The sequence below is a fragment of the Schistocerca piceifrons genome, chromosome 4, assembly GCF_021461385.2.
Source record: "Schistocerca piceifrons isolate TAMUIC-IGC-003096 chromosome 4, iqSchPice1.1, whole genome shotgun sequence".
Classification (NCBI taxonomy): domain Eukaryota; kingdom Metazoa; phylum Arthropoda; class Insecta; order Orthoptera; family Acrididae; genus Schistocerca; species Schistocerca piceifrons.
In genome coordinates, this window is record NC_060141.1 from 524958079 (window position 1) to 524977155 (window position 19077).

At 39.3% G+C, this 19077-nt stretch overlaps 1 protein-coding gene across 1 annotated transcript in view; it reads right to left on the reverse strand.

Moving 5' to 3' along the window:
- The window catches only part of LOC124795978, a 258146-nt gene that overhangs the window by 139718 nt on the left and 99351 nt on the right, over positions 1-19077 (reverse strand). The window contains exon 13 of the mRNA XM_047260060.1: positions 2107-2306. Coding sequence (XP_047116016.1) covers positions 2107-2306 — 200 coding nt within the window. The remainder of the gene's footprint in view (positions 1-2106; positions 2307-19077) is intronic.

The window sequence follows — 19077 nt, forward strand, 5'->3', positions numbered from 1 at the left end:
TTAGTACTTGAACTAATGCTACCAGAGATAACCCTTGGATAACCTTGTAAATGATTAAGAATTTGCAAGGATCCATCAATTGGGACCTTCATATGCAAATTCTGCCTCAAAATGTGAAATTACTTAATAAATGAATTTTCATAGCAAATTGTATCCAGATGAACTATTTTTCAGAGGCAGCTTTAAACAGCTTTCTTTTCTGCATATAAAAAATGAAAATGTACCCAACTTTTTGTTAATACTGGTATTGCACATCATCTGACAAAGCCCAATTTGGAAAGATAATGTGTTTGCAAGTTAAAAAGTGGACTAAGGCGATAATATATCACTGTGCTTGATGCTCTGGTGTCACACATACTGTTGGCAGTTGAATAGATACAAGCTGCATAATGCAATGTAAGATCCAACTGTTGGACCTAGGATCTTAGAACAAGAAGCAGATGTGTTTGCCAATTAGCTAAAGTTCAAAAGTTTGTATAATCTGAACACTTTAACATGGCAGTTTTAGGTGGCAAGTGTTTTGAACTGTGGTTGCATCAAATACTGATAGAGGTCAGACCTGAAGTACCTCATTTACGACACTGTCAACCACAGCAATTAACTGCATAGCAGCCATTACCAAATACTTTCTGTTGTGCATTGCTTGCTGTTTTCTTTTCTTATTTTGAAATGACTGAAGATATTAATCCAGGTCCTTCATAGAGATCGATTATGACCCTCACAATACCAGATGGGATTGGTGATCCCTATGATAATGGGGCAGTGGTAATAACTCTAGACTGTTTACACTTGCAGACAACTGCCAATTTAGAGAATCCACACTCTGCCATACAGTGATTGGAACTCTAAACCTGTGAACGTATTTAAACCATGCCAAATGTCTTTCCTCAATATGTGAATAGAGTTATTTTCAGTTCTGCTAAGTATTATGGGAAGTCAAATGAAAATGAGGCAGCTGGAAAAAGTCAAGTAAACCACTCATTATTTCAAGAGTAATCACCGTAACTGTTAATACATTTATCCCACCATGAGACAAGATGGTCAATGCCTTCATGGAAAAAGTCTGCAGTTGTCCTACAGAACCACGGTTTTACCCAGGTGTGCATCTCTTCCCCCGAAGCAAATCAACGGGCACCAATGTCTTTCTTCAGGGCTCCCATGATATGATGGCATGGGGAGAGATAGAGACTGTGTGAAAGATGTGTAAGGGCTTCTTAGCAAAACTTCTACAGCGTAGTTGAAACGGCCTTGACAACTGGAAAGTACAGTGCAAAATTTTTGCTAGGAATCCCTCAAACATCCTCCAAACAGTTCCGATCTCCCCCCATGTCATTTTCATATTTTTGGAACCCTGCAGAACAACTTTCATGGCCATCAATTTGCTTTGGATGAGCTGCGTGCCTGGATAATATCATGGTGCTGTTGGCAAACACAAGCATTTTTCCACGAATGCATTGACCATCTTGTCTCACAGTTGGATAAAGGTATTAACAGTTATGGTAATTACTTTTGAATTAATACATAGTTTCCTTACTTTTTTCGATCCATCTCATTTTCATTTGACTGCTCCTTATATCTTATCAGATCTATGTGTAGTACTGTCAAATATAGAATGCAAGGCTTTTAATGTCCATGAAGGGTCAAAACCAATACTCTGAAGATTTTTAACTATCGAATTGACAAAAAAAGGTGAGAAACACCTTAAATCACCTATTCACCGGCAGGAGAATACTTCTGCTTCTCAAAGGAAAACAGTTATTTGTTGAAAGTTTAAATAGAGCCAGAAAAGAAAACAAGCAAAGACAATTTTGGAAAAAAACCTGTTGAAGTTTCTGCGAAAGCAAACAGTCCATTTCAAAGCACTATGGCTTCTTCTTCAGGTATGTTGTCTGACAACTCTTTAAATCTGTCTGACTAATGATTTGCAAATACAAAAAATTTAGATGCAAGTTTTTCACAATGTAGATACGAATTTTGCCAAAAATTGGCACTATGTTTTCAGGTCCCTACTGACCAGTAAGTGTTAATATCTACCTTCCATGTCAGGAATGAATAAAATAATTCCACACCACAGGATGAGTTATGAAATAATAACGCTGTACTTACCACCTTGTGATAACATAACGGATTCATCAGAGCCACTTGACTGCCTCCTCATCCCACTTTGTGGAGATACAGACATCCGAATACTGGCATCACTGCCCTTGCACAGTACCTCTGCAGAAGAAACTGTTTCTGCAGTTTCCTGAGAAGCAGAACTGTTTTTGTTGTTGCTTCCTTTGACTGGCACTGCCCTCGCAGAAGAACTGTGAAAATAAAGCAAATATTATTTTTTGTACCTGGCAAAAGATATTTCCGTCCTGACTTTGCAAACAAAGAAAAATCACAACATTTGGTTATTCAATAAAATGACATGATTCTGTTCATTCACTTTTGGGTAAGGGTTAGGCTTTATACCACTACATACGGTGTAACACTGACTGTTTAGAACAGAGATGTTCTTCAATTAGGGTTCAGCGGGGTCATATACCGGGTGATCCAAAAGGCAGTATAAATTTGAAAACTGAATAAATCACAGAATAATGTAGATAGAGAGGTACAAATTGACACACATGCTTGAAATGACATGGGGTTTTAATAGAACCAAAAAAATACAAACGTTCAAAAAATGTCCGAAAGATGGCGCTTCATCTGATCAGAATAGCAATAATTAGCATAACAAAGTAAGACAAGGCAAAGATGATGTTCTTTACAGGAAATGCTCAATATGTCCACTATCATTCCTCAACAATAGCTGTAGTCGAGGAATAATGTTGTGAACAGCACTGTAAACCATGTCCAGAGATACGGTGAGGCATTGGCGTCAGATGTTGTCTTTCAGCATCTATAGAGATGTCGGTCGATCACGATACACTTGCAACTTCAGGTAACCCCAAAGCCAATAATCACACGGACTGAGGTCTGGGGACCTCGGAGGCCAAGCATCAGGAAAGTGGCGGCTGAGCACATGATCATCACCAAACGACGCGCACAAGAGATCTTTCATGCATCTAGCAATATGGGGTGGAGCACCATCCTGCATAAACATCGTATGTTCCAGCAGGTCTTTATCAGCCAGACTGGGGATGATGCAATTCTGTAATATATCGGCGTACCTCTCACCCGTCACGGTAGCAGTTTTGCTGTCTAGCGCCATCTGTCAAACATTTTGTTTGTTTTTTTTGTTGTTCTAATATTTTTTTGTTGTTCTAATAAAACCCCATGTCATTCCAAGCATGTGTGTCAATTTTTACCTCTCTATCTACATTATTCCGTGGTTTATTAAGTTTTCAAATTTATAATGACTTGAAACTGCGATGGAAATGCCATATTCTACATATTCAAAAATTGTAAACTATTATACTTATATATGCCCTCAAAATCATTTAAGGGTTTCTTCCGCATCTAGTTTAGAAGGCAAATGGTGACTACACTGAAGGGCACTTCCATTCCTGACAAAACATCTCTTATTTATTGGGTTGTATCCTAACCTTTCTCACTGGGCTCGCATTCGGGAGGACGATGGTTCAATCCCGCGTCTGGCCATCCTGATTTAGGTTTTCCGTGATTTCCCTAAATCGCTCCAGGCAAATGCCGGGATGGTTCCTTTGGAAGGGCATAGCCGACTTCCTTCCCCACCCTTCCCTAATCCAATGAGACCGATGTCCTTGCTGTCTGGTCTCCTGCCCCGAAACAACCCAACCCCTAACCTTTCCTTTAAATATCCTCTACTTCAATTGTAATAATTGGTTAGTGAAATTTGTAGCGAAGAACAAAGTGGTAGATAAAATCATCTGTGACTGATACATGGAGTAATGTAGCACACTATACTGACACGCCGTATTTCTAGATAGTGCAGACTTCTCTCTTCCTAGGTGGCAGTTTGCCACGAATCACATTTTTACAGTGCACATATTAATGATTTTGACAGATAAAACAATTCAAGCATTCAAAAGTTTTTCTGCTGTGTGTAATATGTCAGACTCTGCTTGCAAATCATCAGCAAGACAGATGGAACTTCAAATGTTGCAGTGTTGTGGAATTTTTTGGTGGTAGAAAGAAGCTTTTATTATTTGAACAATATACATTACTGCACAAAATAAAAGAAGTAGTACATTAAAAAATGAAATAAATAAATGACAACAGATTAATCGAACAGGCTTGCAAAGGCATTTGACAAAAGACGTCAACAAGAAGCTGAATTTGAAAGTCAATAAATATTGACAAACAACATAAGTAAAGAAAAAAAAGAACTGATAAAGACGACTTTAAAATAAGCATGTTGCAGATAGAAGGATTTCATGGCAATAAGGAAAAGAGAACAGATTCAAATTGGAAGGAGATGAAAAGGAAACACAGTGAGAATTTGAAACTGGCACACATTGAGTAGAAGTCCTCAGTGGGTGGTGAGTGTGGGGGTGGGAAGGGGGGTGGCATGGAGGTGGGGAACTGGATTTATATCTATTGGCCCAAACAATTTCTGCCATTTATGTGCCAAGACGCCAGAAAGACTTTTTCAGAGGCTGTTCTTGCAGCACACAAGCTGACACAGAGACTGGACTTCAGTCACATGAGTGAAATCTCTATGGAACAGAATCGTTATGGTGGTTAGCTGCAGACAGGCCAGCAGCCATGAAGTTGGCCAATGTTGGTGGAGAAGAGAGCAAGGTAGTGGGGGGCTTGACATCATCTGCAGTGCCTCCATGAACAAAAGTATTACACCAATTATGCAAAGCTACTGGCAGTTATGGAGTTACTTTTTCAGTAGTCATTTTACTCCCTGAATAAAAAACAAATAGTGAACTGTTCTATTTGGTACACAGGATATATGGAGTCGGCAGAAATACATTTGTACTTCAAAATAAATGTAGTGTTCTCCAAGGCAGGTTACGACACATGTGAGCATTATCAATAACTTGGTTTTGTTAGTCATAGTTGCAAAATACTAACACAACAGGTCTACAGAACAGAACGACTTGTACAAACTAACCTTGGGGGAAGATCAGCTTGAGTTCCAGAGAAATGCAGGAACATGTGAAGCAAATATGATCCCACAACTTATCTTAGAGCAGGGGCTGGCAGGAATCCTGCACACGTGCGGTGCACTTGCACGCGTGCAGTTAACAGGTGTTCCGCGTGCACACAGGGGCAAGCTGGCCACCCGCTTATCTCCCATCCCCACCATACCTTCTGTCCGCTCCTTCCTCTGTAATGCGTTTTGTTTCCTAGCTTGCTTTATTGAGTGAATGAATAAGGTTAGTAGGAGTGCTTGAAGGAAATCATGGTTTGAAAGAGTACCTATTACCTACGATACGTTTTATTTAATTATCACAGGTGGAGTTTACAATACATTTAATATCTGGAACAAAATTTCTACATACAGACAAACACAAACGGTTACGTAAATTTTCATCACTGATGTTTGCTCTTAACCGAGACTTATTAATTCAGCAAATGGTTTTCCAGCTCTCGCTATATTAAGCGCAGTCTTATAACTTGCACATACCGCTGGGCTATTATTGTTGTCGTCCTGAAAACTTGAAAACAGTGCTCCATAAAATGTTAAATGAGTTAGATGAGAGACATGACGAGAGAAAATCGCAGATCTCTCGTGACAACAGCAACTACGACAAATTCAAATGGCTCTGAGCACTATGGGACTTAACTGCTGTGGTCATCAGTCCCCTAGAACTTAGAACTACTTAAACCTAACTAACCTAAGGACATCACACACATCCATGCCCGAGGCAGGATTCGAACCTGCGACCATAGTGGTCGCGCGGTTCCAGACTGTAGTGCCTAGAACCGCTCGGCCACTCCGGCCGGCCAACTACGACAGATTCATCTGGTATCGTCAGATCGCTCTTCTTAAGCTCAGTCAATTCCCCATCCGCTCAGAATCCGACAATAAATTGTACTCGTACTTGTGAAATTTATTATAATGGCCTTCAATACTAAACTTCCGTTGACCAGCGAGAATACTGCCAAATTAAACATTTCAAACTTTCACGTTTTTGCACAAAGAAAAAATGATTACTTTTTAAAAGATAGCAAATCTCCACTTCTCCGTTTCTTGAAATACAACGATCACTACATAGTGCTCGCTTCGCATCAACGTCTGCAGCTTAGCCTGGCACTACACTGCCGCAACCTGCCGGTTGTCGCCACAGCCCCGGTCGACGCCTGCACGCGAGCAGCACACGTGCAGCGCTGTGCGCTCATGAGCCGCGTGCAACATTTGCCCGCCCCTGTCTTAGAGGCTGGGCTGAAGAAAAGCAACCCAAATTCATAGTATTTGTAAATTTATAAAAAGCTTTTGACAACGTTGCTACAATACACCCTTTGAAATTCTGAAGGTAGCAGGAATGAAACACAGGGACGAAAAAGTTATAAATAACTCATATAGAAACCAGAATGCAGTTATATTATAGAGGACATGAAAGATGAACAGTAACTGGGAAGAAGAGAATCAGGCTTGGGGCCTATCTCCCATGTTAATTAATTTGTACAATGAATGAGCACTTAAGGAAACCAAGGAGAAATCTGGAAAGGGAATTAAAGTTCACAAAAAAGAAACAAAAGAATGGATTGTCAATGACACTGTAAAATCTGTCAGAGATGGCAAACAACTTGGAAGAGCTGCTGAATGAAAAGTACTGTCATGAAAAGAGAATATACGATGAAGAAAGTGTAAATTAAGTAATCTGGAATGTAATCAAATTAAATTAGATGATGCTGAGGGAAGTAGATTAGGAGAGTAGATACTAACAGTAGTAGAAGAGTTCTGCTATTCTTACAGCAAAATAATTGAAAAAGGCTGACATAAGGAGGGCATAAAATGCAGACAGCATTTTCAAAAAAGAAAAATTTGTTAAAACTGAATATAACTTTAAGTGTTAGGAAGTGGTGGTGGTGGTGATGACGATGACAATGTTTGGTTTATGGGGCAGTCAACTGTGCAGTCATCAGCAGCCACACAAAGTCCCAATTTTTACACAGCCCAACTAGTCACTGTCACGAATAATGATGAAATGATAAGGACAACACAAACACCCAGTCCCCGGGCAGAGAAAATCCCCAACCTGAATGGGAATCGAACACAGGGCCTCGTGATCCTGACGCAGCAATGCTAGCCAGTAGACCACGAGCTGCAGACATGTTAGGAAGTCTTTTCTGAAAGTATTAGTCTGGAGTGTAGCCATACTGGAAATGAAATGTGGATGATAAACATTACAGACAAAAGTAGGATAGAAGGTTTGAAAATATGGTGTCACAAAAGGATGCTTAAGATTAGATGGACAGATCAAGTAACTCATGTACAGGTACTGCACTGGATTCAAAAGAAAAGATATTTATTGCACAATGTTACTAAAAGAAGGAATCAGTTGACAGCACACATCCTGTTACATCAAGTAGTAGTTAATCTGCTAATGGTGAGAAGTGAGAGTGTGTGCGTGGAGTGGGGCAGGGGGAGGGGGATAAAAAGTTGAGGAGGAATAAAAGGCTTGACTAGGGTAAGCAGGTTCAACCAGAAGAAAGATGTAGTCACTGGTATTATGCAGCAATGAAGAGGTATGCACGTGAACAGACTAGTGGTTCAAACCAATCTTTGGACTGAAGGCCACAAAAACATTACTATGTGACTTTGTGGATAAGTGTCAGTCTGCACTCCTTTGATGTCCACGACTATTTTAAGAGTGCTGGTGAGGGCACACTTCCTTGTTGAATCTCTCTACTTGTTCTCAACTATTCAGATTTTTTTGCCATCTATTGCAACACAATTCAGGCATGAATTCCTTTTGACAGTTTTAGTCTATTCAGACCCTGTCAAATCTCTCTGATTCTACAGTGCCATATGTCTTTTGGATATCTATGAATGCAATTACAATATCTTTCCCAAGTTCCTATTTCTCTTCTACTACGTGCATAACTGTAAATATGACAGCTACAGTTGATCTTCCAAGAGGAAATCATTGGTGCTGTTGTCTTATTTTTTTTATTTTGTTCCTGGTCTTCTGTAATATTATAATTTTATAAAGCTCAAGCAATGGCACAGTAATGCTATTCCTCTGTAGTTCTCATAGAGCATCCTATTACCTGCTTGAAAACAGGTATGATAATGGCCTTTGTCCAATCATCAGGAGTTTCTCCATAGGTCCATAATATCCTCTCTATTCTATACAGCACTGAATTACAATAGCTCCTACTGAGCAAGGTGGCACAGCGGTTAGCACAACGGGCTCGCAGTCGGGAGGATGATGGTTCAAACCAATGTCCTGCCATCTTGATTTAGGTTTTCTGTGATTCCCCTAAATCACTTCAGGCAAATGTCAGGATGGTTCCTTTGAAAGGGCAAGGCTGACTTCCTTCCTCATCCTTTCATAATGTGATGGGACTAATGACATTGCTGTTTTATCCCCTCCCCCAAATCAAACAACCAACAGCTCCTGTAGCTTTTATCATTTCCACCGTGATGTCATCCTCTAAAGGAGCTTCAACATTTTTCATTCCATATACAGCTATTCCTCTGTAGTTCTCATAGAGCATCCTGTTACCTGCTTGAAAACAAGTATGATAATGGCCTTTGTCCAATCATCAGGAGTTTCTCCATAGGTCCATAATATCCTCTCTATTCTATACAGCACTGAATTACAATAGCTCCTACTGAGCAAGGTGGCACAGCGGTTAGCACAACGGGCTATTATATATAATGGTACTTCTTTCATTTCCCTCCATTTCATTATGTTTATTTTTTTTTGTCTTGTCTTTTGTATAGGTTTGGAAAGTATTCTTTCTATACTTTCCACCTTTCTTCTTCCTCCCACATAAATTTCCATCTTTGTTGATGCCTTTTTAAGTATTTTCTTTTTGTTTCCTTTTACTATGTTACACGTGCTATAATGTCTTCTTATTATCCTTAAAATTCTCTTCTATTTCTTTTGTGAATTTTTCCCAAGACGTCTACTTAGACAATGCTATAATTTTCCTTGCTGCTCTGTTTAGTTGTTTCCATTTGCCTTTATTATGTTTCATTCCGTTTTAACTATTTTCTCCATGTGTTACTCTTCTTCTTCTTCTTGACTGCTCCTGCAATTCTCTCTTTCCACCATGGAATTTCTTTGTGTGTGACTTTTGTTGATGTCATTCCACATGTTTCTTCTTCTGTCTCCACTAAGGCCTGAACAAACCTTCTCCATTCTTCATCTCATCTTTGAGAAACTGTGTCTTAATCAATCTCTTTGGTTTCTCTACCTTTCAGTTTCTGACATCTGATTTTTGACTATCTTTTTCTCCTTGTTTACCATATCTTAATTTGTGGCTGCTGTGATGATTAATGTTTGATTTCCCTTTCACTTCTCTTGTACATTTTCTGATTTCTTCATTTATTATTACATAGTGTATTATGGATTTCTGTTGACAATTCTAACTGTATATGGTAAACTGGTGACTCACTCTTTTCTTCTACCACCCATTACCAAAGATACAATTTTTTTCAGGCTTGTCTTTAGTAACACATCCTCTTCATCATTTCTGTGATCTTCTCTGTGTTTTGTTATGGCTGTTTCATATCCTTCTCTATCATTTGCAACTCTAGTATTAAACTCACAGCTTTGTTAGACGTTACAGCGTCCTAGATACAGTGATAAGCTACTTGTTTTCATTTGTCTCCCGTCCTATTTGAGCAGCATAAACCTGGATTAACATCAAGGACATTTGTTTCTATGATTAACTTAACTTTAATTATTCTGTTGCACAAATTTTCCAAATGAAGTACTCTGGTCACCATTTCTTTAGTCACTATTATTGTGACACTGTTCGCTTTTTTTGTCCCTTACTAACAACCACATTTTATATGCTGTTTTTGTCAGATCCTTACTACCATCCCCATTTTTCTTACTTCACTTAGTTCAATTATCGGTATGAACCTCTGTCATGGTCCGTGTGCTCTCCTGAATTCCTGCATTATTTTCTAATGATACTACATTACTAGTCCCAGTTCTTCCATTTACCTTTAGAAAAATCTGACTTTCTACAGTGCCAAGTTGCTCGTCATATCTGACAGATTGGCTCGAAGGCTTTGTTACTTTTGGTACTGGTTTATTCACCGATTAACTAGAGGCCTGAAAAATTTGCGTCTGCAATAAGTGCAGATATAGATATGAATGATGGCTGAAAATGTGAAAATACAAATTTACCTAATAAATACTATTTCAAAGTAAATCGTATCCAGATGAACTATTTTATTCCAAGCAGCTTAATTTCTACGTCAGTCACTTGAGTGCTCAGTTGACTGCACTGTGCAGATGGGAGCTATCCTTACAGCACATGCTTCATTTCCATAACCTTACTGGCATAAACCTACGGTAACTCACTGCCCCTCACCCTCCACCCAATTTTGTATGTTTGTGTGTGTGTGTGTGTGTGTGTGTGTGTGTGTGTGTGTGTGTGTGTGTGTGTACACGCGCGCGCCCCATCCCCTGCCCACTTTGTGTCCCCACATCAGCTAGTTGTGTGCTGTTATCTACAATGCCGTGTGCCCAGCTGTTTACCATTTGTCCCCTCTGCCTGCATTTCTAGCCAGCCCACAGATGGCTCTCCACTCTCCCATGAGCCACTTCTCCCCAACCACTCCCTGCCTCCTACCTCTCTCCATCCCTCAATCTACCCCAACCCACAGCCCTGCCACACCCTAAGGCACTCACTGTGGGGCCAGGAAAGAACTGGCAGTCAGCTGAAGGATGAAAATGGATGTAAAAGAAAGTGCATTCCAAAAGCTAGCCAGGCTCTGTATCTTTTGTTTGTGTACCTATCGACGAAACAGCACTTCTGTCTTTCAGTGAGTTGTCTCCTTTATTTCTAAATTCTTCATAGAATCAAAATCAGTGCACTGCAGATTACGTAATTATTTAACCGAGTCAGAAAATAAAGATAATGTTTAAAACACCTTAAACCAGAGAATTCTGTGCACCAGCAAGAAATGCTGCTGCTTCTCAACAGAAACAGTAATTTGCTGAAAGCTTAAACACATCGAAAAGAAGAGAACACTAATTTGGAAAAAAACAGTTGAAGTGTTGGCAGAAGCAAATACTCCACTTAAAAAGTTCTTACATGGAACATAGCAACTATCTATTCTCTTTTATTATTATTTTATCTTTGGTAACTGTTTTTTCTTCATCTTCAGGTATTTAATATGACAAACTTTAAATTTGTATGTTTGATCATTTAAAAGAAGGAGGAAAGAAAAAAAAGGATCCTTATTATGTCAAACACAGAAGCTAATTTTACCAAAACAGATGCTACATTTCGAGGCCCCTATATGATTACTGATGCCAAACTTAAAAAATGAATAAATTTAATATGAGGCTGTTGTTTTGCTGTAGTTTTTCAACAATTAACTATATCATGTTTGAAGATACACACTGGATATTACATTTGGACCATATTTGTTTGTTAATGAATGGAAATGTCCAAAAATTATTTCATATGACATTAATCAATGAATATACAAGCAAAGTAGCTTAATTTTCTGATGCTTTCAACAACAAAATCAGCAAGTCTAAGTGTATAGTTTTGGAGACATCCTGAAAAATTACTGTTTTTTGTGCTGATAACGAATTTCAACGTTGCCACCTCATTTCCCTGGCAAAAAAAAAAAAAAAAAAAAAAAAAAAACACAACTTGAAAACAACACATTTTTTGAAACTGCCATTCAAGACTTAATTCCACACAATTTTGTTCTTAATGGTTTATTTTGTCTGGTGTCAATACTTGGGGAACAAGCACATATGCAATAAGGGGCTGGAACACACTGTTTGTTACCTCTTATTGCATTTTCAGTCAATCCTTTTGTTCTTGTTCACTTTCTCTGTCTACCTGTAGCTCCCACCCTCCAGATTTTAATGAAACTCCCAAGTATAAAACAGTTTAAAATTACATTTAAAGTTTGTTGGAAGTCATTAAATGCTCTCATTATTAAATATTAGATGAATATTATATGGGTTGCTTGTGCTCCATTTTAAGAAAAATCAAGTTCTTCACACATTTCAGTATTTATGACATATCTCCTGAACAGTGGGTCGGATAATGATACAATTTTGCAGCAACATTCAGTGGTGTATGTGGATACTGTGCCAAATTAGTAAAAAAGTTATAATAAATTAAAAACATCATACCTCATGCTGAAGTTTTATTGCATGAACAGCGAAAACGTAGTAAGCGATAAACTCCTTTTTTTTCCATTCATTATTTTGAGAGGGGATAACAGTGAGAAAAAGTTCCAAGAAGGTTTGAAATTGTGTATGAAGTTCATTGGAAGTCACTAAGTGCTCCCATTCTCAAATACTGGATAAATATAGTCTGGGTAATTTGTGTGTGATGAATTACGGTGCCTCAAGGCAGGCAGTTCCTTACGTCAAGACTTAACTTCTTGTATTAAATCTCCAATATAAGAACATACCTCTTATGGAGCAGTTTATGACAGCATTTAAAATTTTTAAATTTGGTCAATAATCATATGAAATACTGAGAATCAGATTTCTGTTGTCTCTGAATGCCTGAAAAAGTGAAGGGTTTGAATAGTTTTTGTGAGAATTTAAAATCAATACCCTGCTTGTTGAATAATCTTTTATGTTGCTATATAGATAACTATATTTTTATTCTGTGAAATTGTATTGTACAACAGTTCATATAACAGTGTTTACTTTGTTAATGTGTGTGTAATAAATCTTATCATTCCAAAAAGATACCACCAGGAAATTACTCTGCTAACAGGTTATGGACCCATTATGCATACTCCAATATGATATTCTAAAAAAAAGTATATCATCATCATTGGTTACCAGAAATTAGTGGCAGTCTGTGGCAATAGGGAACAACTTAATCACAAATACAATGGTTTCCATAAACACCAATTCGGTACCCCTGCTCGAACAGCTGATGGGAAGAAAAAACTTTAGTATGTGGCAACTCCTGATGCAAAATAACAGACGTAACTGAAGTGTACACAGCAAGAGACTTACGTGAAAGTTCCATGAGAAGATACAGATACAAAGACAGTGAAAAATGCTGATATTAAAAGCCTAAAAAGGCAGTGTATGGATTGAATCAATGTGGTCACTGCTGGAACTTGAATGAGACATTACTCTGTTGAATCTAAACTAGAAGAGATCAAAAGCTGATCCTTTTGTCTATTACAAAATTCAAGGTTCAGTCATTTTAATAGTTGCTGTTTATTTGGATGATATGCTAATTTTCAGTAATGATTAATGAGAGAAGGATGTTTTCAAAAACAAACTAAGAGTAAAATTCAAGATGAAAGATCTTGGAGAAGGTTCTAATTGTTTAGGTATTCGAATTACTAAGAGCCACAAGAAAGGTTATTTGTGGATGGACCAGACACATTATGTGGAGCAAATTCTCAACAGATTCAATATGAAACAGTCCAACCCAATATCTACCCCACTGGACAATATCCATGTGCTCACTCATGATAGGAGTCTAAAAACCAAACAAGAGCAAGAATCTATGAAGAACATTCCATATTGTGTAGCAACAGGACGTTTAATGTACACTCAGTCAGAAAATAGACTGGACCTAGCTTATTCGATAGGAATTGTCACACATTTTTGTAAGAATCTGGGTGGCAGGCAGCTGTGAGGATCTTTAGCTATCTAAAAGATACCAAGGCAATGAAGCTATTGTTTTCTAAAGAAGAGGACTCCGCATAATATGTTACTTTCGGAATACAGAAAGTCGACAACCGGGTATCTGTTTCAATTTCAAAGTAATGGCAGAACACACAAATAAGAGACTCAACAATCTCTTATTTGTGTGTTCTGCCATTACTTTTGACTGCCAGGCTTTCAGAGCCGGTGGCTCTTTCTTCAGAGAGAAGGTTGAAGGGGGAAGGAAGAAGGGTGAAAGAAAAGGACTGGAGAGGTCTAGGAAAAGGGATAGATTTTGGGAAAGTCACCCAGAACCGTGTGTCAGGGGAGACTAACCGTAAGGGTCCCCTGACATGCGGTTATCAATAATTGATTGTTTTTGTTGTTACATGCTTAAATTTCAAGGAGCAGTGATACCCCGGCAGAGTCAGAAACAGTCAACAATAGCTAGAGCTTAAAAGGACAACAGTGAACTATCTCCAACCCACGTAACAACACAGCAATTTACTTGTCTAAGACTAGTGGCCACAAGAGACAAACCAAACAAATAGATGCAAGACATCATCATATAAGAGAAATATTTTCAGCTCAAGGCACTGGAGTACATAGCTTCAGAGCAAACACTGCCAGACATGATGACATCCACCGACCTAAGATTTTGGAGTGATTTTTTTTTAATGTCTTTCGTGTTTTTTTGCAGGCATGAGTCAAGTGGGAGGTGTGAGAATTTAGACTATGTCTCGCATGTTAAATAGTCTTTTGTAGTGCTGTGAGTAACTATGGATGTTCTACATTTTCAATCTGTGAAACTGTATTGTACAAACATTTGTGTAAAATCATTATTTGTGTAAGGGTTTTTACCTTGTTAATGTGTGCGTAGTAAATCTTAGTGTTCCAATCAGATACTGCTAGAAATTTATTCTGCTAACAGTTTTATCTGTGGCAATGCACTGGAGAATGAAAGAGCAATGACAGAAGCAAGTCTGGGAAGGTTGGGGAGGGCGATTGTGTCAAAATGAATCATCAATAACTACACAAAAATGTCAGAAAAATGTATAAATGAAAAGTTGGTTTGCTGGTCATGGAAAAAGGAATCAACACTGAGGTGAGGCCTAATGGTTATGTTCATTTACATCAGTCTTTGCAATAAAAACAGCAAGAATATTGCTCTTCCTCAATGATCAAAATCAAGTTCCCAAGGTTAAACACAATTTCATGTACAGTCATTGGAAAAAAGTAATGAAACTGTCTAAGAAACTATGTTAAGTTTGGACAAGCCAGAATACAATGTGTTCAACTTACTGCAGACTTAATAACAGCAGATGGATAGCCTTATCTTTTCTCTTGGGGGGGGGAGAGATAAGAATTCTCAGATACCTCTGGGTGAACTGCTGGATAAGACTGAAATCGCTTTTGTCTAGACACACAAACTGTTAAACCTCAGCTTCTTAGAAATTTTGGAAATAGTCAGATAATTGCATATGCAAAACAAAATTCAGTTGTATGCTTCAAAACAACATGATCAAATCATTTCACCTTCAGAGAAAGAAGAGGTATGTTCAGACAGCAGCTGCAATAATTCTCAAAGCATACTGCGCCTCACTTCACTAATACGAGGTGCATTCAAGTTCTAAGGCCTCCGATTTTTTTTCTCCGGACTGGAAAGAGATAGAAACATGCGCATTGTTTTAAAATGAGGCTGCGTTCATTGTCAATACGTCCCAGAGATGGCAGCATCGTACGGCAGATGGAATTTTACCGCCAGCGGCGAGAATGAGAACTGTTTTAAATACTTAAAATGGCGACGTTTTCCTTACTTGAACAGCGTGCAACCATTCGTTTTCTGAATTTGCATGGTGTGAAACCAATTGAAATTCATCGACAGTTGAAGGAGACATGTGGTGATGGAGTTATGGACGTGTCGAAAGTGCGTTTGTGGGTGCGACAGTTTAATGAAGGCAGAATATCGTGTGACAACAAACCGAAACAACCTCGGGCTCGCACAAGCCGGTCTGACGACATGATCGAGAAAGTGGAGAGAATTGTTTTGGGGGATTGCCGAATGACTGTTGAACAGATCGCCTCCAGAGTTGGCATTTCTGTGGGTTCTGTGCACACAATCCTGCGTGACGACCGGAAAATGCGAAAAGTGTCATCCAGGTGGGTGCCACGAATGCTGACAGACGACCACATGGCTGCCCGTGTGGCATGCAATGTTGACACGCAATGACAACATGAATGGGACTTTCTTTTCGTCGGTTGTGACAATGGATGAGACGTGGACGCCATTTTTTAATCCAAAAACAAAGCGCCAGTCAGGTCAATGGAAGCACACAGATTCACCGCCACCAAAAAAATTTCGGGTAACCGCCAGTGCTGAAAAAATGATGGTGTCCATGTTCTGGGACAGCGAGGGCGTAATCCTTACCAACTGCGTTCCAAAGGGCACTACGGTAACAGGTGCATCCTACGAAAATGTTTTGAAGAACAAATTCCTTCCTGCACTGCAACAAAAACGTCCGGGAAGAGCTGCGCGTGTGCTGTTTCACCAAGACAACGCACCCGCACATCGAGCTAATGTTACGCAACAGTTTCTTCGTGATAACAACTTTGAAGTGATTCCTCATGCTTCCTACTCACCTGACCTGGCTGCTAGTGACTTTTGGCTTTCTCCAACAATGAAAGACATTCTCTGTGGCCGCACGTTCACCAGCCGTGCTGCTATTGCCTCAGCGATTTTCCAGTGGTCAAAACGGACTCCTAAAGAAGCCTTTGCCGCTGCCATGGAATCATGGCGTCAGCGTTGTGAAAAATGTGTACATCTCAAGGGCGATTACGTCGAGAAGTAATGCCAGTTTATCGGAGGCCTTAGAACTTGAATGCACCTCGTATATGATACCCACCAGCAGACATTTTTAGAAGAAACCAGGGAGAGAATGAGCCATTACAATGAAGCACAAAAAAAAAATGCATCATCATCAATTTATGACCAAATAAAAACTAAATTTTTAAAATATTTCTGGGGAAAATCCAAGTGGGTACATTTAAGGATTTGTAATTAATAAAAAAACAAATTCTCAAAACTGCTCCAAAACTATATGGGTGAAAAAAAATCATCACAAGAATTTTACATATTTAGTTTTATATCTTTCCTTTCAACCATACTCTATAGTTAGTTAATGATGACGATAAAATTCTGGCCCCTTCATAATGGAATGATGTAGCATTTTCCCTTCAGGTGAAGTGTTAAAGCGAAAACAGTTGTTTTTAAATGATCTGTCATTAGGAGATGAGATGTCAGTCACATAATTAGATGTCAGTGTGGATAAGGGAAATCATAACTACATCCACAAGTCTCTCATGCACATCAGAAAATATTGTTGTTGTGGTCTTCAGTCCAGAGACATGCAGCTCTCCACGCTACTCTATCCTGTGCAAGCTTCTTCATCTCCTAGTACCTACTGCAACCTACATCCTTCTGAATCTGTTTAGTGTATTCATCTCTTGGTCTCCCTCTACGATTTTTACCCTCCAAGCTGCCCTCCAAATGCTAAATTGGTGATCCCTTGATGCCTCAGAATATGCCCTACCAACTGACCCCTTCTTCTAACCAAGCTTTGCCACAAATTTCTCTTCTCTCCAATTCTATTCAATACCTCCGCATTAGTTATGTGATCTACCCATCTAATCTTCAGCATTCTTCTGTAGCACCACATTTCAAAAGCTTATATTCTCTTCGTGTCTAAACTATGTATCGTCCACGTTTCACTTCCATACATGGCTACACTTCATACAAATACTTTCAGAAATGACTTCCTGACACTTAAATCTATACTCAATGTTAACAAATTTATCTTCCTCAGAAACGCTTGCCTTGCCATTGCCAGTCTACATTTTATATCCTCTCTACTCCGATCATCGTCATCAGTTATTTTGCTCCTCAAATAGCAAAACCCATTTACTACTTTAAGTGTCTCATTTCCTAATCTAATTCCCACAGTATCACCCAATTTAATTCGACTACATTCCATTATCTTTGTTTTGCTTTTGTTGACGTTCACCTTGTATCCTCCTTTCAAGGCACTGTCCATTCCATTCAGCTGCTCTTCCAGGTCCTATGCTGTCTCTGACAGAATTACAATGTCATCAGCGAACCTCAAAGTTTTTATTTCCTCTCCATGAATTTTAATTCCTACTCCAAATTTTTCTTTTGTTTCCTTTACTGCTTGCTCAATATACAGATTGAATAACATTGGGGAGAGGCTACAACCCTGTCTCACTCCCTTCCCAACTACTGCTTCCCTTTCATGCCCGTACGCTCTTGTAACTGCCTTCTGGTTTCTGTACAAATTGTAAATAGCCTTTTGCTCCCTGTGATTTACCCCTACCACCTTCAGAATTTGAAAGAGAGTATTCCAGTCAATATTGTCAAAAGCTTTCTCTAAGCCTACAAAAGCTAGAAACGTAAGTTTGCCTTTCCTTAATCTATTTTCTAAGATAAGTCATAGGGTCAGTACTGCCTCAGGTGTTCCAACATTTCTACGGAATCCAAACTGATCTTCCCCGAGGTTGGCTTCTACCAGTTTTTCCATTCGTCTGTAAAGAATTCGCATTAGTATTTTGCAGCCGTGGCTTATTAAACTAATAGTTTGGTAAGCGCTGGCAGGTCGATAGACACACAAGCAAACACAAACATACACACAAAATTCTAGCTTTCGCAACCAACGGTTGCCTCATCAGGAAAGAGGGAAGGAGAGGGAAAGATGAAAGGATGTGGGTTTTAAGGGAGAGGGTAAGGAGTCATTCCAATCCCGGGAGCGGAAAGACTTACCTTAGTGGGAAAAAAGGACAGGTATACACTCACACACACACACACATATCCATCCACACAAACAGACACAAGCAGACATATTTAAAGACAAAGAGTTTGGGCAGAGATGTCAGTCGAGGCGGAACTGGTGAGGCAAGAAGTTGTTGAAAGACAGGTGAGGTATGAGTGGCGGCAACTTGAAATTAGCGGAGATTGAGGCCTGGCGGATAACGAGAAGAGAGGATATACTGAAGGGCAAGTTCCCATCTCCGGAGTTCGGATAGGTTGGTGTTGGTGGGAAGTATCCAGATAACCCGGACGGTGTAACACTGTGCCAAGATGTGCTGGCTGTGCACCAAGGCATGTTTAGCCACAGGGTGATCCTCATTACCAACAAACACTGTCTGCCTGTGTCCATTCATGCGAATGGACAGTTTGTTGCTGGTCATTCCCACATAGAATGCGTCACAGTGTAGGCAGGTCAGTCGGTAAATCACGTGGGTGCTTTCACACATGGCTCTGCCTTTGATCGTGTACACCTTCCGGGTTACAGGACTGGAGTAG